This window comes from Squalius cephalus (assembly GCF_949319135.1).
Source record: "Squalius cephalus genome assembly, chromosome: 14".
NCBI classification, from domain to species: domain Eukaryota; kingdom Metazoa; phylum Chordata; class Actinopteri; order Cypriniformes; family Leuciscidae; genus Squalius; species Squalius cephalus.
Window position 1 is genome coordinate 16,317,421 of NC_137135.1, and position 22,253 is coordinate 16,339,673.

The window sequence follows — 22,253 nt, forward strand, 5'->3', positions numbered from 1 at the left end:
TTCTATGACAAAGTATAGGCCTGTAAAAACTTACACCACCCTTATGCTGTCATGTTTATGCACATTTATTCAGTTTACTTTTTAATTACAAAATGAATATTTAATTTTACAGATGCAATCTATTTCAATCATAATCATATTTAATTTATATCATAACACTGATTATCTCAAACGTAAGAATCCTCTATTACAATATCATGAACATACTCACCTTATCTGGCTGGTGGTTTGCAGTAATTATTTTGCATTCTATGGGCAGTGTTTAGTTAATGAACTAGAATCAGGATATTGCAGTCTCAGCTCTTGCTGTTGAACTTTTGCAGAGGCTGTTAATTGATATCTTTCTCCTAGTTTCAGCCTACACTCCAACCTCGTTTCACATGCAGACTTATTACTAAACATTGATCGCTCTATCGATGCTAATGCCACTGACGAATACAAATTGTACACAAACATAATTCGCTCTATGAATTGCATCTCTCTAATTGATTTCCATATTAGCTTGCACATTTTCCAAGCTAGGATTGTCACGTGAGAGACTGCTGTGTGCATGTCACTGGAGAAGCAGAGGCATGGCTATTAAAATACATGTGTAAAGCAGTTATGATGTTATGTCATCACAATAAAATATGCAGGTAATGCTGTGTTAAGCCAGTCCAATTATTGCAGCTGTGTGCATCTCTACACTGTAAAAGATATGGCAACATCTAAATGAACAGAAACATTATTTATTACGACTGAATAAACAGTAATTTAGCCCAACGAAGCAACATATTACAAAATTAAATTTGACAAGATATTGGACATTTGAGGAAACGAACATTCTAATAATATGACTAAAATATAACCAATATTCTAAAATGACTTAAGAAACAATTGACAAAATAAACTTTTTGTTTTGGATTAAATAACTTTATTTTTGCATTACTTTTCTGTGTTGTTACTCATCAAAGATGTACTTCATGTCATCAAAACCCATTAATATTAAAAATAAACGCTTTCTTTGTAGGATTTGTTCAAGAAGAGTCAGAAAAAATCAAATGAAACAAAGCAAGGACTTATTTTTTGTAGTGCTGTGTCAATGTCAGTGTCCCTCTGTTCCATCAGCCCATTTTTTTTAATAGGCCTATATATATTTTTATTTTAAACAATGTAATCTCTGTGCTGGTTTGCATGAAGATCCTCTTTAAAGGTGTAGTTGCATTGCTGTTTGATATTAATGCATATCCCTATTTCTGTTAAATTGCTGCTTGGCTCAATGATGAAAACTATGAAAAAAAATTGCACTTGCCTCAATGCCTCAAGGGTTAATATCTACTAATAGAGATTTAGTTTCGGTCTCTCTGGTAATTGTATATGCACAGGTAGTGACTGCAGCGCCGGATACATATATGATCTCAATTTTGTGCTCTTAGAGCTTTTCAAATCTAATTTTTCCACTCAAAGTGGAGGAAAATGAGGGGAAGGACAGCTTGTTCATCATCTAAAGAAAAAAAAAGCTATAAATAGTATTCATTGTAACCATTATTTTTAGGAAGGATCATTCCTAACTCCTAATGCATCATTAATAATCAAAGACAGGATTGTACCACAAATAGCACTGACCCATCACTAGCAATACTCATTTTGATTTTGGATCCACCACCTTTCTTTCTATCTGAGAGGTTATTATTTATTGAGGTCTGTGCTAAAATGAAGATTTGAAGATCAAGTAATTTGGGGTTTATTCTGACATGTTCTCATCTGTCCTTCAGTAACCGCATTGACAAATTGAGAGCAGCTTGAAGAAATGCCATCTTGGTGCCAGAGAGGCCTTTGATTTCTTGAGTGTTACAAGATCAATAAGGATTGTGTTCATCAGTGGTCCTAAGAACATAATGAGCTACACTTAGGGCTAATGATTGGATCCTCACATTAAAGTATGCAGGTCTCTGGGTTGTTTGCATATATTTTCTGGCAGGAGGCTCTGGTTTGGTTCCTGCTGCATCAGCAGAAGGATCAGGCCCTCTCCACTGCCATGACCAGCATCAAGGTTCATTTGTTCAGTGCTGCCTTCATCAGTGAAACCATTAATTACTAAAGATGCAGTTTAAAGGTAGGGTAGGCAATTTCGGAGAGGCTAGCAATAGCAAGCTAGCTTTCCTTCAAACCTCCTTCAAAACACTGGAACGAACACAGCAACAGCAAAGTATGCAAAGCGTCGTGAGAGACGGCGTTAATTTACCTCATGTCTCAAAGCACATAACATTACAATAATAATCAATGTAAACAACTTCCAGAGCTCTTATTTGTACCACATGACTGCTGCAGATTTATTTCAGCGTTGATAGTGATGTCAGAGAAACGCATACATTTGAGTCTGAGGACGTGAACCGCTCTGAGTAGAACGTCACGGGGTTGCCATCTTGTAATTACAGTTGTGACATGGCGTGACCGCAGCATAAGCTCTTTGATTTGGTTCAGGAGGAACTGTAAAAGGCGACTGCTGTTTTGTTTTTGGCGCTCGGTGACTCTGCATAGCCTCATGAAACCCTCTAATGACGTGTGATGTTTGTGTGTGCGGAGGTATGGAAATACACACACTGATAGGCAGGTAGGACATCCTATTATTGCATTCGGACCGAGTGCAATGATTGGACGAATATTTTTCTGTCCTGAGACTTCCACAGAAGATATATGTAGATAAGTACATACCACTTCTATTATTGATTGCTATCAGGATGTGAAGAGAATTTCAACCAGTATAACAAAAAGAAAATTGCCTACCCTACTTTTAACTCACATTACGTTTCCAGTTTACTCCATCTTTTGTCAGCTACTGGTTACAATGAGATGGATATGCAGGGAACCAAAACTAATAGCGACTGTATCCTCAGATTTCACACTGTCACCAAGATTTTTTCGATGGTGTGTTCATGTAAAGAGCCTATAGTCACAGAGAATAGCTCTGGAAGAGACTCAATAATCTGGCATGCCATGACTAATCTCATTATGCTTGCATTGCAAAATTTTACATTAAACACAAATGAATGTGTTTCTCACAATGGGATGATTCACTCACACAGTCACACACACACACAGACTATATATATAATTAATTCCTGGGATTCTGTATTATTTCAGATTTCAGTCCCTTAGACTTTTTAATGTGGTGTTCACCAAAATAACAAAATAAAAAACTTTTCACAATATTTTGGTATGTCCATTATAATAAATAAAAATAATGATTGCATTTAAATCATTTTTATCTTAATATCTTATTTCTATCTTACTGTAAGCATTTTGTCATGTCCCTAAGGCACTTCACTGAATTTGTACTTATTTAACAAATATTTCCCTAAATATTTGATAAAATGCGCATATTATTTTCTTGTGAAAAAAAGAAAGAAAGCTATTTTATAAGAAAAACGATTATAGAGCCATGTCCCTGAACTCAACCCCGTCATGCCACCCATTCTCCACCACTCATCATTGAAATGACATCATTCAGGTCTCTTTAACAGTGGTGCAGAAGATGGTAAGTAGTTTCAGCATTTTTATTCATATTTTTGAGGCGTATTATAGGCAGGGAGGGTACTGTCAAGCTTAACAACTCAACCCCATCACATAAAATTAAGATGGATGTATTATTTCTCAATTTTATTTAATGACATGAGTAAATACAATGTACTTATTTCATTGCTGCCATGTATGGTCTACTTTAATTTTTTGGATCAATATTAGTTTAGGTACACTTCAGTGTCGCTGAATATTGATGGGGACGTGTCCCTAGCGTCCCTGCTAAATTCTGTGCCCTTGATACACACACGCATGTTGTTTTCATGTTGTATGGGGACTTTCAATTGGCATAATGATTTCTATACTGTACAAACTGTCTCTTCTCTCCCCATACACTAAACCTAGCCATCACAGAAATCTTTCTGCGTTTGTACATTAACATCAGTTTGAATGATTGATAAGCTGTTTTCCCATGAGGACCAAAAAATGTCCCCATAAGGACAATGATTTTGGATATTGCCGTCTTTGTGGAGATATTTTTTCCCCATAATATAGGGTTTACCAGGCCACACACACACGCACTAAGTCTGCATTTATTTGATCATAAATACAGTAATATTGTGAAATGTTACAACTTACAATTTTGTTTTCTGGTTTTATCATTTATTCCTGTAATGGTAAAGCTGAATTTTCAGCATCATTGCTGAAGAAACATTTATTATTTTCATCAATGTTGAAAACAGTTGTGCTAGCCACTTAATATTTTTCTGGAAACCATTATACCTTTTTTAAGGATTTTTTTCTCTAATGAAAAGAAAGTTCAAAAGAACAGCACTTATTTAAAATAGAAATCTTTAGTAACAATGTAAAAGTCTTTACTATCAATTTCTTTTTTATCTGAATTTATTCATTTATTTTCTACACCTGTATCTACAAAGTTGAGCTTTTGGGTCTTTACTGACACTTTTTTCTTATGCTGTTCATTTTGAACCATTCAGCGTGTGTTAAAATGAAAGAGTTTAATTAAAATGGATTAACAGTCTTTTGTTACGATGACCGATCACACATTATGTTTAGATTTAAAAGAGATATGTTGAGCTGCATTTCCCAGAATATTCTCTATGACGCATTCACATTTAAATGCCATACACTTCTCCAATTTAATAGTTGCCCAACACCAGTAAATGTTAATGAGCAGAAAGAATAATGATGTGCGGAATGGAAAAAGCCTGACTATTGCTTATTTCGAAAATAAAAAGGATAAGTGGTGACGCAAGAAAGTCAATGGACATGAAAGAATAATGGATATGCTGCCGAAATAGTTAGACAGGATTCAGTGGCTGGTTAAGAAAATAGAGCAATTCCCTTCAAAGAAAGACCCATGAAATTGGCAAGAACAGGACCATGTCTCAAGGACTTAGGTGAAATCAATATACCAAAGGCTCTTTTATGATTATCATCCTCCATTTTTGTCAGACACACTGGTGCTGTATATGAAAAAAAAAAAGTCCATTGTTCCTGTGAGTTTTCAGTAATCAGGTATGTGAGAGGACTTATATAAGTCAATAGATATTAAAGTCCATCATGTTGCACAGAGACGTGGTAATTAAATGTAGGGCAGATAAAGAGCCCTATGGAAGCAGTTAAAATGTGACTAATCAGCACTAAAAGTGGTCTTAGGCTAAAAATCCCGTGGGATAAGTTATCATGTGACTCGCAGGCCAGTTAGTGACCTGACTTTTAGTGTGAATTCAGCGGGCGGGTTACACTGAGGTTTCAAAGGGATGGACATGCACCCTGTTATCACTTATTAAGCTCTAATGGCTTTCAATGCTAATGAAGACACAGATACTCCTGTATGACGAGGTCTCGATTCATTACCATGTTCATTTAGCTTTTTCATAGATTCTCTTTTGGTCTAAAGTGAATAAGCTTCAGCTCTGGAGATTTAAACCCAAAGCTTGTCAATTGTTTAATATCACTTTTTGAAAACGACAGCATTTAATGTTATAGACATAGACCTTTGTAACGAGAATGAAAGCGAGGCCGTGAGGGATAGACGTGCATCTCCTCAGTGGGTTGTACTGATATTTAATGCGTTTTTGGATTGTTCGGCTGATGAAACGCTGCAAACATATATTTCCAAGAAATTTCAGTAGACAAAAAAACTCTGGGCAACGTGAGCTGTGGAAAATTATGTGATTTAAGAGTTTTATACTGCTTTTTACAGCAGATGCCATTGAAAACACGGGTAAGTCTATCCCTCACAGCCTCGCTTTCATGTTATGGCGCTGCTCCGAATAAGGTCTATTGGTTTGCCAAAGGGTAAAAAGTGTAATTGTAATTGAATATATATATCATAATGCAGTGCCTGTCCTCCTCTGTTCTTTAACGCACATGTCTTTCTCCCATTCCACAGCTTGGCAGCGTCCCAACAAGCAGCGGCTCGGAAAGCTGCCTCCCCCATGCCCCCGTCAGAATTCCTGGACAAGCTTATGGGAAAAGTGTCCGGTTATGATGCAAGAATCAGACCTAATTTCAAAGGTAGGTGTATCCACCAAGACACTGCTGGATATCGCAGGAATGTAGCCAAGCGGTACTTTAAAATGTTTAAATAGTTGGAACTATAATGCAAGAATATATGATAAATGTATATTGACTATTTGTCAGTAAATGGAAACAAGGGATGTATTGTTATAATAATCCAACATTTTTCCACAAACACGCATAGTTTTCCTGTACAAATTATTTTCAGATTCTGATTTCAAAGCATATTGCATCCAAACCTGATACCTAAAATTTAAATGATTCTCTTAAGATTTTTTAATAATAATAGAATAGCAGCCTGCTATATACCTCAGTGCATGACAGATATTGTTTAGGATATATTATATAGAGTGGATACTTTCTGAATGACCTGTACAGTAGTTATATTAAGAAAGCTTTTGGCTACATTGCTGTTCCTTTTCCATGATCTCGTATCATTATCCTGAGTGAATGTCTGTGGTGGGACTCGGTATCCTCTATATTATATTGTGACGTGTGCTGGCAATGTTAGTAATAGCCACTGCAAGATACATGTCAGAGGTTTCCTTATATTCAACAATATATTAATGTCAATCCCTGCAAATTACAGTCTGCCTGTTTCTTAGCTATTCTTGGAAATATACTTTTAAAAAAAATTTTTTTTTAGCTGTGTTAAAAGCAATACCTTGTCTTTTAATACATATATGAATTACAAAATACAAACTAAATAATATATTTGAAATATTTGTGACAATGTACACATAAACACAGATGCAAGATTAAAAGCTATGTTTCTTTCCCTTACAATTTTTTTCTGCATTTCTAGTGACTACTGCACTATTATGTAGTGTATATAATGTGCAGCAGTTGATTAAAGAAAGTGTATATATTCACTTCTTATGTATTGTGTTTGTGTGCATATATTTGGTATATATTCAATTCATTTCGAATATTGACCTGTTTGAATGCATATTATTTATAGAGCCAAATGTATCAGTTGTTTGACCAGTAACACTTTATAATAAATTTAGTAAACTATTAAATTATATAATGCTTAACAAATCATTATTGTACATTGGAATATGATCTGCTGATCTGTTAAGCTTTATGTAAAGTTTAATTATTGATTAATGAAAGATATTATAAAGTGTTCTCTTTTGACCAAGATATGTTTAATATAATGCAGGTTCTATGCTAAATGATATTTTAAAGAGTAAAAAATCTGTATATGTGCAATCTCACTCTTCCTTTGAAAATATAGGTAGGTAAAACCATTACTGAATGATAGGAACATTGCAGTAATGTATGCTGGGACTTTGTCCAGACTGTTAAACCTGCTTGAACGCTTAAATGGCAGAGGGTTACCATCTGATTTTGAGTGGCCTTGCATCTTAACCTTGCTTGTGGCAACGAATTTCTCTCTTTTATTTTTTTATTTATTTATTTTTGTTGACAGTCAGTGCTGTGATATGGTGAATGAAGTCTGACGTCTTCAATTTTTTGCTGTTTGCTGAGTTTTGCTGCAACCTGAATGGCGTCGGTTGATTGTTTTCTCACTTAAATTTACCCAGAAGAAGCAAATATTCTCAACATCATAAACTCTGCATTGCCTTTATGGTTTCAATGTGTAATTTAAACCCTATAATTGTCAGAAATTCTATATAATATAACAAAAGTTACAATGGCAGTTGATATACGCTGTCTGAATAAACACTGGCCCTCATTCGTGATTTCATTATGTAATTCATTCACTTCATTTTATAAGGGCACATGGGTCCCATGGTCACATGACCAGACCAGACATTATGAAATACAAAGGTTCGTCACAGCTGTCAGGTCAAGCATGTAACTACACTCTGAGCCGGAAGCTCGTGCGTCCTCAGACAGTTTTCTGTGCTCCACTGTAGAACGCATTCCCTAAAATTCATATAGCAGGCAGCCTGACAGCATATCCTGATACATTTCTGAAGGAAAAACCGAGAGAGAACGTTTCAAGGGTCCTAGGCTCCTACGTAAACAGCATCTGATGTGTGAAGACATTTTTTCCAGCTCATGGTGAGGAGGAGGAGTTCACCTCCTCTGATTACTGCCTCTCCTGCAAATTTGGTCGTACAGCAGTAGTGAAAAAGGGAGTGAAAAAGATAAGAATTGCCTGAAGCAACGAATGTGCTGGCATGAGAAGAAATTACACTGATCATGACTGGGACTCACAGTGGGAAATCCTTCCAACTGATTTAGCCGGGACCATTTGAAATGGAAAGATCATAGTCTGGCACATTTGGGGCACCCCATGCAGCTAGGACCAGGATTTATATATTTCCAGATCATAATCTTTCACATGTACCTTTTCAGTCAATGAATAATGTAAGATTTTATTTTAATAAGGCTGAAGTGTGTAATTTTTTGGTAACCCTTTCCAACAAGGTTCAGTTCATTATTAATGCATTAAATGTCATTAACTATCAATGCATTTATTAATTCAGGTACTTTTGTATTTTAACATAAAATTAAATATATAACTTAAAATTAACATATTACGACTGAATACGAATTTACAATGAATGAGTCCATTTACACTACTGTACAAAAAACAGAAAGGGGAAGAAAAATAAGTTATAAATTTATTATGACATCTTTAAGGAAGCGCTAAAAAATGTACTTTTATTTAACTATGTTTAAAAAATAGACTGTAATATCAGCCAAATCAAAGTATTTCGTTGAGCTAATAGAAAAAAACGCTAACAATCCTAGGTCGTTATTTAATATTATAAATACGGTTATAAACCCTCCTATATTAAATCTAGATCCGACCCCATTGATATGCGAGAACTTAATTAATTCATTTAAAACTAAGATTGAGAATCTTAGAGGAATTATCCCACAAATGAGCAGTGACTTTTTAGGCCTTGTTACACAGACTGCAGCTTTTAATCAATTTGAACTCATTACATGTCAGCGGCTGCGGGAAATTGTAAGCAGGCTGAAACCTACCGGGTCAGTTATGGATATGGTTCCTCCATGGTTTTTAAAAGAAAACATTGAGGTTATTGGACCTAGTATTCTTCAAATTGTGAATAAAAGCTTAGATACAGGTATTTTTCCTAGGCCTTTGTGCTACTAAAAAAACAATTTAGATTCAACTGACTTGTCTCATTTCAGACCGGTCTCTCATCTCTCATTTATGTCAAAATTTTGAGAAAAAGTGATGTTTAATCAACTACATGTTTACTTAGAACAGAATAAGATTGGTGAAGTTTACCAGTCTGGTTTTAAGAAGCATCATTTCACAGAGACTGCCCTTGTAAAAGTGTTCAATGATTTACTGATGACAGTGGATGCTGGTGATTCAGTAGTGTTAGTTTTATTAGACCTAACTGCAGCTTTTGATACAATAGATCACACGGTGCTGCTTTCGCGGCTAGAAGAGTATGTTGGGATTCAGGGGAAGGCCCTAAATTGGTTTAAGTCATACCTGACTGCATGGCTGTAAGATTTGGCTCATATACATCGAGATCGACATCACTAATATGTGGTGTGCCACAAGGCTCTATCCTGGCCCCAATGCTCTTTTCGCTTTATATGCTCCCGACTTATTTATCACATCTGTTAATGGAGTATCAGACAGGAAGAACTTTGATATCAACTCAAAATTTGCTGAAAATTCCAAGGACCAAGTTAAGCCAGAAAGGGGATCGTGCATTTGGGGTAGTAGCGCCAAGACTTTGGAATAGCTTACCATTACATGTTAGGGACGCTGACTCTGTACATGTTTTTAAAGTACAACTTAAGACATTTGTTTGCCATGGCCTATTCATCCTTTTGATGATGATTTTTATTCTTTTTATTCTATTACTATTGTACTATTTTGTCTATCTTACTGAGATGATGTAAAGCACATTGGTCAACATGTGTTGTTTTAATAGTGCTATACAAATAAAAGTGACATTAACATTGTGATAGACAAAAGTTTCGTTTTTTTAATGTTTTTGAAAGAAGTCTCTTATGCTCACCAAGGCTGCATTATCAATATTTCACAATATTACTGTTTTATATATTTAGTATTTTATTACAACTTAAAGTAACTGTCTACTATGTTAATGCATTTTAAAATGTAATTTGTTCCTGCGATGGCAAAAGCTGAATTTTCAGCATCATTATTCCAGTCTTCAGTGTCACATGATCCTTCAGAAATCGTTTCTTATTATCTTGAAAACAGTTGTGCTGCTTATTATTATTATTATTATTATTATTATTATTATTTAAACAAAATTTGGTGGAAACCATGAAACATTTTTCCGGATTCTTTGATTAATAGAACATTCAAAAGAACAGCATTTATTTGAAATAGAAAGATTTTACTGTCACTCAATTTAATGCATTACTTACTTTGAAAAAAAATCTTACTGAACCAAACTTTTGAACGGTTGGGTATTGTACAATAATTATTAGTTCGGCCTATTTTTTTCATATATATATATATATATATATATATATATATATATATATATATATATGTATATGTATATATATTAGTTCATGACACCTAATGTATTAACTGATGTTAACTAGTTTACCTTATTGGTACAGTGAGGAAAATAAGTATTTGAACACCCTGCTATTTTGCAAGTTCTCCCACTTGGAAATCATGGAGGGGTCTGAAATTGTCATCGTAGGTGCATGTCCACTGTGAGAGACATCATCTAAAAAAAAAAATCTAGAAATCACAATATATGATTTTTTTAACTATTTATTTGTATGATACAGCTGCAAATAAGTATTTGAACACCTGTCTATCAGCTAGAATTCTGACCCTCAAAGACCTGTTAGTCTGCCTTTAAAATGTCCACCTCCACTCCATTTATTATCCTAAATTAGATGCACCTGTTTGAGGTCGTTAGCTGCATAAAGACACCTGTCCACCCCATACAGTCAGTAAGAATCCAACTACTAACATGGCCAAGACCAAAGAGCTGTCCAAAGACACTAGAGACAAAATTGTACACCTCCACAAGGCTGGAAAGGGCTACGGGGAAATTGCCAAGCAGCTTGGTGAAAAAAGGTCCACTGTTGGAGCAATCATTAGAAAATGGAAGAAGCTAAACATGATTGTCGATCTCCCTCGGACTGGGGCTCCATGCAAGATCTCACCTCGTGGGGTCTCAATGATCCTAAGAAAGGTGAGAAATCAGCCCAGAACTACACGGGAGGAGCTGGTCAATGACCTGAAAAGAGCTGGGACCACCGTTTCCAAGGTTACTGTTGGTAATACACTAAGACGTCATGGTTTGAAATCATGCATGGCACGGAAGGTTCCCCTGCTTAAACCAGCACATGTCAAGGCCCGTCTTAAGTTTGCCAATGACCATTTGGATAATCCAGAGGAGTCATGGGAGAAAGTCATGTGGTCAGATGAGACCAAAATAGAACTTTTTGGTCATAATTGCACTAAACGTGTTTGGAGGAAGAAGAATGATGAGTACCATCCCAAGAACACCATCCCTACTGTGAACCATGGGGGTGGTAGCATCATGCTTTGGGGGTGTTTTTCTGCACATGGGACAGGGCGACTGCACTGTATTAAGGAGAGGATGACCGGGGCCATGTATTGCGAGATTTTGGGGAACAACCTCCTTCCCTCAGTTAGAGCATTGAAGATGGGTCGAGGCTGGGTCTTCCAACATGACAATGACTTGAAGCACACAGCCAGGATAACCAAGGAGTGGCTCTGTAAGAAGCATATCAAGGTTCTGGCGTGGCCTAGCCAGTCTCCAGACCTAAACCCAATAGAGAATCTTTGGAGGGAGCTCAAACTCCGTGTTTCTCAGCGACAGCCCAGAAACCTGACTGATCTAGAGAAGATCTGTGTGGAGGAGTGGGCCAAAATCCCTCCTGCAGTGTGTGCAAACCTGGTGAAAAACTACAGGAAACGTTTGACCTCTGTAATTGCAAACAAAGGCTACTGTACCAAATATTAACATTGATTTTCTCAGGTGTTCAAATACTTATTTGCAGCTGTATCATACAAATAAATAGTTAAAAAATCATACATTGTGATTTCTGGATTTTTTTTTTAGATTATGTCTCTCACAGTGGACATGCACCTACGATGATAATTTCAGACCCCTCCATGATTTCTTAGTGGGAGAACTTGCAAAATAGCAGGGTGTTCAAATACTTTCCTCACTGTAAGTGTTTCTTTGCCATTGCCATTGCCTATGCATTTTCATATGCATTTCCCCAAAATGTGTATCAAAAAGAGCATCCTGACCAGCTCAGCACAGCGGCATTGACTCAACCTTGAGGCGGTACTATCTGTCTAACTGACCAACAGTGAACAGGGGTGAAACCCGTTTGAAAACTACAAAAAAAAGAAAAAAAAAGAAAAATGTATTCTGTTTGGTACCACAGATATTACACACTTTAGCCTCAGTTTTTCTGGAATAGACAATATCTTAGCGCTCGCTGACAGATCAAAGTGCTGCGTTAAACAAATTGGGGACGTGTGAACCTGAGAGGAGCGGGGACAGTTGGTCCGCTAGCTTGAGCTGTAATCTGCGGCCGCTAGTGATGAATGCTTTGGAATGCAGCTGCGCCTCCCGTACCCACGTTAACCTTGTCCCTTCTCATCAGTCACAGCGAGGAGCTACGAGGCCGACAGCCACGAGGTGCTACAGATTCCGCCCAAATAGCACAATCATCGGCTGCTTGCGCCATGCCGTACACCAACAGTCTCCCTCCCGTCCCGTTTCAAACCAGCTGCCACGATGCATTATAGTCATGATCAGTGCAATACTTTCTGATTACTATTTCGCTTTGCTTCTGAATGGGTTCGATGAGACAAGTGTACATTTTGTAAATATACAGTCTGCTGCGGTATATTTACTGATTGCTTTTTTGTTTTTCTTTTTGGATGTCCTGTATTGTGTCTGTTACCTCTTTGCATCTCCTCCTCATTCATGTAAAGTGCAGAACTGAAGCTTTAGTAGCTGGTGGAGCTTGATGTTAATTTGGTGCTATCAGCACATGCTTAATGGGACTTTAATAGGATTAATGGGAATTCTCTAATGAGTCGGGGTGCAGCGTTCACATACAAACGGCAATGGTGAACCTACAGATGCTTTTCACTCGGTTTAAATGATGACAAATGAGTGAAATCCTGATCAAGACTGTTTCTTATGTGATGTTTGAAGCTAGCGGATAAGTTATCTGCAGAGAGCAGCAGCATCCCCAGCAGAATGTGTGTATCTGCTTTAAGAGGTGGCTATAAATGATTTTGTAACATCAAGCAAGCTTTCAGAGATGCTATGAACTGTATTTCCACCATGGGGGTAACGAAGCGTCTCAGGATCGCGCTAGATAATTGCGTTTTTATTTTGCGGGTAGAGAGAGAAGGCAATGCGTCTGTGAAGGGGGGCTGCGGGCCTCAAGAAACATCACAACAGAACAATCAAATGACACCGAGACAGAGCAAGGTTAGATGTGATTTTAATTTTTCATACACGTTTTAGCTCATCGCCTACAAATTGTTCCAGTTCTCACAGGGCTGCAGAGACAATCATCCATGGAAATGTAATTTTAAAACTTCTGTTACTCGCATTTGAGCTTGATCGTGCAACTCTAGAGCGATTTATCACTGTCTGCGGACTGGGGAAAAAAAATGGGTGTAGGGTTTACGTTGAAACAATTTTCACTCCGAAATTGCTAGTACTTTTCACAAATAATTGAAAACAGAGAAACGGCAAGTAACATTGACATTCAGAAATTTTGAAGTAGACATTTGCTTGTAGAACATACTCAATATCAATAAAAATCATTTTTACTGTGCAAGATGGTTAGATTGAGATTGGCCTTTGCAAAAGACCGTTTGGGTGTTTGCAAACAGAGATGACATGTTTTGTGGGGGGAGACTACACCAAAAATGTAAGCTTTTTTTAAGATTTATGCAATTTAATTAATAGTAAAATTCCATCAAATTGAATTTAATAATCCTTACGTAATTTTAATTGAATAATTGTTCAATTAATTGTTCAATTGCTGCTTGTTCTTTGATTAACATTAATGACAGGCAGCTTTAAGATCTGACGCTGCTGCACATGACGCGGATCTCACACGCGTCCCAGTTTCTCACAAGTCTTTACGTTCATTTAAGACTTTATTCAACTTATTTAAGACTGCTCTTATGAGAACACTAGTCAAAACGAAAATTTTTGCATAATTGTGTGTTATTGTTCATTCAAAGCAAAAGAGAACTCGATTATGGCTCGCCGTCTGTGCGCACGATACTGACGCGCGTCTTTCGCGTTCTCTTTTGTCTTGTTGCCCTTGAATTGTTGAGTTAAAAAAAATTTACACGTTAAAGGGATAGTTCACTTTGAAATTAAATTTTGGTATGTTTTAGCTTACCTCAAGGGCATCCAAGATGTAGGTGTCTTTGTTTCCGCAGTAGTTTCAATTTTAATATTTTCAGGTCAAACCGTTCTTGTCTGTCAGTTATATAATGCAGGTATATGGTCACTGTCTCAAAGAGCATGCACAGAGAAGTCCAAATTAAACAATTCCCCATCGTAAGTACACATTGATGGCCTAAGACACGAAACAAGCGGTTTGTGTGAGAAAACGAACAGTATTTATATAGTTTTTACCTCTTGTACACAACCACGTCCAATTGATATGAGGGCGCGCGCGCTTCCTGGTGTGTGACGTGTGCGCGCGTTCTGGTTTAGTCTGCGCCAGCGCCGGAAAGTGTACAAGAGGTAAAAACGATATAAATACTGTTCGTTTTCTCACACAAACCGCTCGTTTCGTGTCTTAGGCCATCAATGTGTACTTACAATGGGGAATTGTTTAATTTGGACTTCTCTGTGCATGCTCTTTGAGACAGTGACCATAGACCAGCATTATATGACTGACAGACAAGAACGGTTTGACCTAAAAATATCAAAATTGAAACTACTGAGGAAAAAAAGACACCTACATCTTGGATGCCCTTGAGGTAAGCTAAAACATACCAAAATTTAATTTCAAAGTGAACTATCCCTTTAAACTGTAAAAAATGTATCGCATGCTTTAACGTTAACAGCAATAGTTTAAATATTATCACATGCTTTAACTTTAGGGCTAATACGTCATGTCTGCTAAGAACTGCATATGCGATTATTATGTAGATCTATTGTTTTGTATCAAATTCATGCCCTAATAGTAGGTTAATCGTCGCTGGGTTCATTTTCAGAACTGTTTTCAATTAAAAGTATGAATAGAACATTTCTTCTTTTAATATACTTTTGTCTTCTCTGACCTCCTTAATATTAGCTCTGTACGATTGGTGATGGAAATGCACAGGGATCAGCTGTTCTCCACCCGATAAAGAAGTGGGCGTCTCTAAAAAATTTTGTCGCTAATATCATTTATCTAAGAGCTTTAGATGGGATAATCAATGCTAGGTCATGGGGACTGGGAATTGAATGGTTAACGTAGCTCTTTCACAAAGGATAAGCCTCTTGGGAAGTCCTGGATTATGTCGGCATCTGCGTTATTGGCGAACATGCTGTTGGGCTGAAGAAGTAAGGAAGGACATTGAAGTCCTTAAATCACCCGTCTACATTTCATGTTTTTGTATGTTAATTAGGATCCAGCGGATGAGTGATTTGTGTTTAGGGTAACGCACAAATGACGGCCACCCACGGTGCTGTTGCCTCAACTGAATAGATTGAACTGCATTCGCTGTGGCGCATTACTGTACACGATAACTGTGCATGGTAGTGTTTTATAAGGAGCATCTTTATCCTTGTGATTACCATACAGAACTGTACAAGAAAAAACACTATTGTAGTAGTTTCTGTATGGTTTTGAGGAAACTGACTGGAATACTGTGACCTGACGTATGTTTTCTAGGGTAAACATTTAGGGAAAATGCCCCAAATTGGTTCTCTTTGCAAAACAACAAAAAAGGGGGAGCTGTTTTGTGGTCCCAAAGTAAGTTCCCATTCCTTTTGTATTGCACAGCCCTGCAACCCAATGCCAGGCAAATCAATTTGATCTACCGGTCAAGACAAAATCTTGAAAACAATTATCCTTTTTTACAGTTTGTGTAAAACTCAAAGTGAAGCCAGTTTGACATGTAGTCTTTGCATTTTCCCTCCTAGTGTATTGCATCTATTCGTGCATTTTGCTAACCTCTGCCTCCCGTGACCAGATATGCATTGCAACCCCCATCCTTTCTTTCATTTCAGTGCTTTGCCTCTTGTCCTGCCCGCTCTGAAGTTTTGGACGAATAAGTGCATCCCTCCTTACCTGCTCTTGCCTTTAGTATGCCCTTAGCACCCAATATTCCCTGCCACACACTTCAACGCTCAAAGTGTTGGCGAGTGTAAAGTAGAATACGTGAGCCATGCTGCTTATGTTTTTTTTTTTTTTTTTTCTATTGTTGGTTCCGCAAAGAAAAAAAAAAAAAGAAAAAAATCTTGCTGTTAGAATATCATGTTATTAATCCTGATCTTTTTTTCATTAGACCCACAAGGCTCCAAATCGGATGGTACTCACAAAAAAGGTACTTCCTTTTTATTTATCCAGGATTATACAAGCTTATTGATTCATGCAATGAGCGGGCGATATCTCATCTGAGAAACAGCTAAATGATATAATGAGTTCAAGATATCTGTGTGTTTTGTTAATGGTTGAGAGTAACATAACTAAAGCATTTGCCCGCAATGCAACTGACATCAGACGGGCGTCTGATCTTTTTATAAATGGCTTGCTTACTGATAACACCAAATGACACATGGAGATATTAGTTTATATTTTCTGGTATAATTGGATATCATTTCTTGACCTTTATTCACTGGTAGGAGGATCAGAGTAATTGGGCTTCAGGCAAGACATTTGAAAATAGCTTACGTTTATTTATTAATTAGCTTCCTTTTACTCATGCTGTGGAAATGACTACTTATTTAATTCTGTGTGTAGCCTCCAGTTGTTGGTTTAGCATTGGAACTTTGTGACTGCCACTGTTTAGTACCGGTTTACCCCTAAGATAAGCTTTGTGTTGCCGGGCACGATTTTAATCTGTGCACCATGATTTTCCCTCTGATCTTGGCTTAAATTATAATTAAATTGGGAGAACAAATGCATTTCTAAATATGACTGAACAAAAAAAAACAACAACTGTTGACGCTCAGTTATTCGTCTAATCAAATTTTGTTGCTTTAGGTAACAAGCCATGGTTTCAGATATTGTATTCAAATAATATATTTGATTCTGATGTACGGTTGTCCCGGTGGTGCATGTAATATTGTTTTTGTGACTATTGAGGTTGCAGAGATGCAGCTCTAGTCCTGTGGGCCGAACGCTGCCGGTAGATTCTTATTAGAGCCCTGTTATTTAGCTTTATTACGGGCATTATATACACAGCTCACTCCCTTTATGTAGACTAATGTGAAGCCTTCTGGATGTTTGTCACGGCTCCAGTGTTCTCGAATGAATGATCATAGGAGGAGTATCCACAAATCACATTAGAGTATTATTCTGCATTTATCGCACAACGTTTAATCATCATTTATCCCAGCTGAGATTACTGCTAGCTATTGGTGTTTGCTCTAAAATATGTCTGCAGTACGTTTAATGTGTATCGTATGCATATATTAGCAGTGTGTTAAGAACTATAATGGTCGTTTGTATGTTAATTTATAGTTCTAGTTAGTTATTAGTCATGTTGTTTGAGTTTTTCATGCCTTGGTACCTTAAACGAAATTAATCATGACCATGTAAGGTTTCTACTTGAAGTAGCTGGTTTTAGATGTGTTTGAAAATTATATTTAATTTGTCAGGGATGCAGCGTTTTTTTTTTATCAGATGATGAATATTCAGTGTGTTTGTTTTTATATTGCACACATTTTATTTCTAAGAGTCCTTTACGCATCCAATATACAGCTCATTGTAGTGAAGAACGAGTTCATTAGGAAGTCACGAGGAAATTTCGTTTCCATGCAATATTTCCATTACTCATTTTTAAGTAATAACTCTGTTGGAGAAGTTATTTTAAAATTGTGTTTCTACAAGCTAATCAGAATTGGAAGTAGTTAAACTCTTACTTTATTCTAGCTATTCTTTAGAAAAAGTACTTAGATACACCACAAGTTGCTAACAAAAAAGCTGTATATATTAAGTTAAAAGGAGCAATATTAGCAAATGCCCTGACAGCTTCAAACTATATAATATAATAATAATAATAATAATAATAATAATAATAATAATAATATATAATATAAAAGCAACATATAACTGAAAACAGTTAAAAATGCATTGAGTATTTAAACCAGTATTTAGATAAATATTTAATTTGCTACAGAAAACAGGACATAAAATGACTGAAAACTGAATGATGATTCAAATAAATTGAGGAATTTTTTATAATGGGTTAATTAAAATGAATCATCCAAACAGACAGATTCGCTAAAATGTTTTAACACTATTTGAAAGCAAAAGACATTCTAGTAGAGCATTTTGATTATTACCTTTGATTTGCTCAACAGGATATGTAGAATTTTAAACACAGTTTAAAAAGTGCTTGTTAATGTAAAAGCAACTGAATTATTTTCACACTATTAAAAAAAAAAAGTGCTCAAGTTAGTAGCGTTAACGTAATACTTTTACCTAGTTTCTCCCCAACACTGGTAGGACTGTATGTTACTGAAATATGTAGATAACTCTAACAGCATTTCAATATAATGGCCAGTGAAATCTGGATTGGACGGTAAGGAAGCTCAGTGCCATCGCTAGTCCAGCCGAGATGTCGGCCAGTTTGATAGAGATTCATCATATTAATCTAATTTCCTTCTCATCTCTATTCTCTAATCTAATTATTTCATACGCATAGCCACAGAGTACAAGGAAACACAGTCTCTCATATCATTAAAACCATCAGTTAACCTCGGTGTGAATCAATTTCGCTGTAATATTGACCATTTTATCTCATGAGTTCTGTAGCTGAAGCTACCCATGCAATCCAGTGTAATCAAACTGTAGTCGACTCATTCTCCATTCCGGACTCAGTGCCACAGCCCTCCTATTGATTTATGTCTCTCTCCAGCCTCCCTCCTCCAAGGCTGTCATGTTTCCCCTATCAGTGATGCTAGCCTCAGGGGCAGGAAGAGATCCTGGTAATTTAGCAGTGTGTCATTACTTATAGGCATGTGACAATGCTAACTCAGACACTCTCTCTGAAACTAGCTGTCACTGCACAGGCATCTTTCCCCGTCCGAGCCGTCGCTGTCCGTCTCTTATGAATTTTAATACAATCCCCTTAATGGTTTGGGTCGCCTCTAGCTGAACCGAACCTGGAGTGATGGATGGCTGTGACTTCTGCCCAATCTGGATTTGGTTTTGTTGGAGTGGGTTGTTTCAAGTAGAAAATGCATAGAATGCAAAATGATGTTTGAGTCAGGGATCCACATAGCTGCTTTTTATGTGCATAAACCAGGTTGTTAATTGTCAAACGTTTTGTCGTAGTAATTTGCTAAGACATTGCAGGGCATGTTGTGCTAAATTGTATTTTTATGCTTAAAATGTTTTGTTGTTTTTGTGCTAATCTAGTATATAATGTTCTCTTTTTTTTAACCACTCTATATTCAGTTTTTTTTTATAGAATTCAAAGAAAAAATATTTGATTTTTGTACTATTTTATGCTATTATGTTTTAGTAGTATTCTAGTATAGTATTTTGTTTTTTACTACTCTATATTCTGTTTTTTTGTGGAACTCTAAAAAGTATTTTTTTTGTTCTATTGTGCTATTCTAGTATACTATTTTGTTGTTTTTTGTGTACTATTCTATACTATATTTTGTACTATACTAAATTCTGTTTGTGTATTCTTTTTTTATTCTATATTATGCTCTGTGTTTGTAGTACTCTAAAGAGTGTTTTGTTTTTTTGTAATTTTCTATATGTATGGGATAATCCACGGCTAGCTGTGCATTAAGCGCGACGTGGAGGCAAATAACCACCCGACGCGAAGCAGAGGTGCATTAAAATAGTTTAATGCACAGCTAGCCATGGATTATCACGCTTATACCATGGTCATTTGCCAGCATTGTCAACTTCAAGCTGTTATCGTCATTTACGGCTCGTTAGATCTAGCAATCTTTGAATCAGACACCGTGATCCACGGAGAGAGCAGTTGCTAATAATAATAATTATTCGTTACATTTATATAGCGCTTTTCTAGGTACTCAAAGCGCTTTACATATGGAAGGGGGGATCTCCTCAACCACCACCAATGTGCAGCATCCACCTGGATGATGCGACGGCAGCCATATTGCACCAGAACGGCCACCACACGCCATCTTATTGGTGGACAAAATTATGAAGTCAATCATTATATATGGGGGTGATTAGTAGGCCGTGATGGACAGAGGCCACTGGGCAAATTTGGCCAGGATGCCGGGGTTATACCACTACTCTTTTTCCGAAGGACATCCTGGGGTTTTTAATGACCACAGAGAGTCAGGACCTCGGTTTAACGTCTCATCCGAAGGACGGGACTAGCAAGCGACAAGTTCCAACTAGACGGACATTTAAGGGATACGGTACAGTCATACCACTTATTACACAGCATTTCGCCACATTAATAATTATGGGGATAAGTGATATTGATCTGAGATGAAACCATTTTAAAATCATACCTGTTTGTTATCTAATAATCCATTACAGCAGGGATGGGCAACTTCGGTCCTGGAGGGCCAATGTCCTACAGAGTTTAGCTCCAACCCTGAAAAATTCACCTGCCTGTAACTTTCTAGTAATCCTGAGGACCTTGATTAGCTTGTTCAGGTGTGTTTGATTAGGGTTGGAGCTAAACTCTGTAGGACATTGGCCCTCCTGGACCGAAGTTGCCCATCCCTGCATTACAGTATACAAAACATTTGTCGCAAAATGGCAGCAGCTGCGTTTGTATGAAATGAGAAAGCGAGTCTGCGATACCGGATGACAGAATTAAAAAAAAACTGTACACAAAATATTGATTTTTAAGTAGCCTAATATAGTTTTCTGTTTGTGTATTATTCTTTACCATATTCTTTTTGTAGCCTATTTTTGTACTATTCTGTACCGCAGTGTGTTTTTATATAATATTCTAGTGTATATAATAATTCTAGTGTAAAATAATTTTTGTAATTGTTTTATACTTTGTTTTATAATCTTAGATTGTATGTAAAGCACTTTGGCCAACGTGTGTTGTTTTTAAATGTGCTATATAATTAAATGTGATTGATTGATTGATTGATAGTATTATTTTTTTCGTACTATTCTATACTGTTTTTTTGTAGTATTCTATTAGTATTGGTCCATAATATAGTATGGTTTTTGTACTATTTTCTACTATATTCTGTAGTATGGTAATACAGCATTCTGTTTTTTGATATTCAAAAACTTTTATTTGAGGTACTTCTATAGTCGTTTTTGTTGTCATCTGTACTATATTCTTTTTTGTAGTATTCTATACTTTATTTTATATGTTTCTATACTATATTTTTTTGTATTATTTTGATTTTGTTGTACTCTAAATCTCTTCACATCAGAAGAAATCACATTAAACAACAAAATCTCAACAGAAATGGATTTTGGATTATGTAGCTACATGATTTATTTGTTTTTTTTTTCCCCATTTCACTCTTCATAAAGAAGCTCAGCTCCTTCGCTGGTGCTTAACACCTTTTTTTTTTTTTTACCCTATCATCGTAACTAGAGCAGCGCAAATTGAAAATTGCCCCATGCCAATAGATTTACTCAGCATCAGCCCATATGTCAGTGTACGAGGAGTAAGAGGAAGCCCTTGACATTTGCCCCGGTGTTGATTCAGCGAGGTGTGCTAACATGGAAAGGCTGGTAGGGCACGTTGCTGTCCCTTTGTTACCAGTGGATCTCACTTCAGTTGAAAACTGCCTTGCCAAAACCTTATCGGTATAGCCATAGCCATATAAATATTTAATGTCTCTGTGCCATTGTATTTCTGCTGAGAGCAGCTCGATTTTTAACATGAGCAATATCATTAAGCTTTCTTTATTTATATCAGACACTTTCATTTGTGGTGGTCCACTTCCCTGGGAGGCATCTTAAGTGCCCGTTGTTTGTAATAAATCTGTTTTGCTCCCTTATTGAGAGTGTCCTCTGGGGGATAACATCTTGTGCGCCATTTTCCCTCCAGCTGACCAGTGTAAAACAGAATAATGGCTTTTGAG

At 36.7% G+C, this 22,253-nt stretch overlaps 1 protein-coding gene across 2 annotated transcripts in view; it reads left to right on the plus strand.

Annotated features, from left to right (window-relative positions):
- The window catches only part of glra1 (glycine receptor, alpha 1), a 57,146-nt gene that overhangs the window by 1,466 nt on the left and 33,427 nt on the right, over positions 1-22,253 (plus strand). Inside the window, exons 2-3 of one of the 2 annotated variants that reach the window (XM_079891944.1) lie at positions 5,918-6,042; positions 16,532-16,570. In XM_079891944.1, the coding sequence (XP_079748070.1) occupies positions 5,918-6,042; positions 16,532-16,570 (164 nt within the window). The remainder of the gene's footprint in view (positions 1-5,917; positions 6,043-16,531; positions 16,571-22,253) is intronic. The other variant, XM_079891945.1, reaches the window with a different exon arrangement.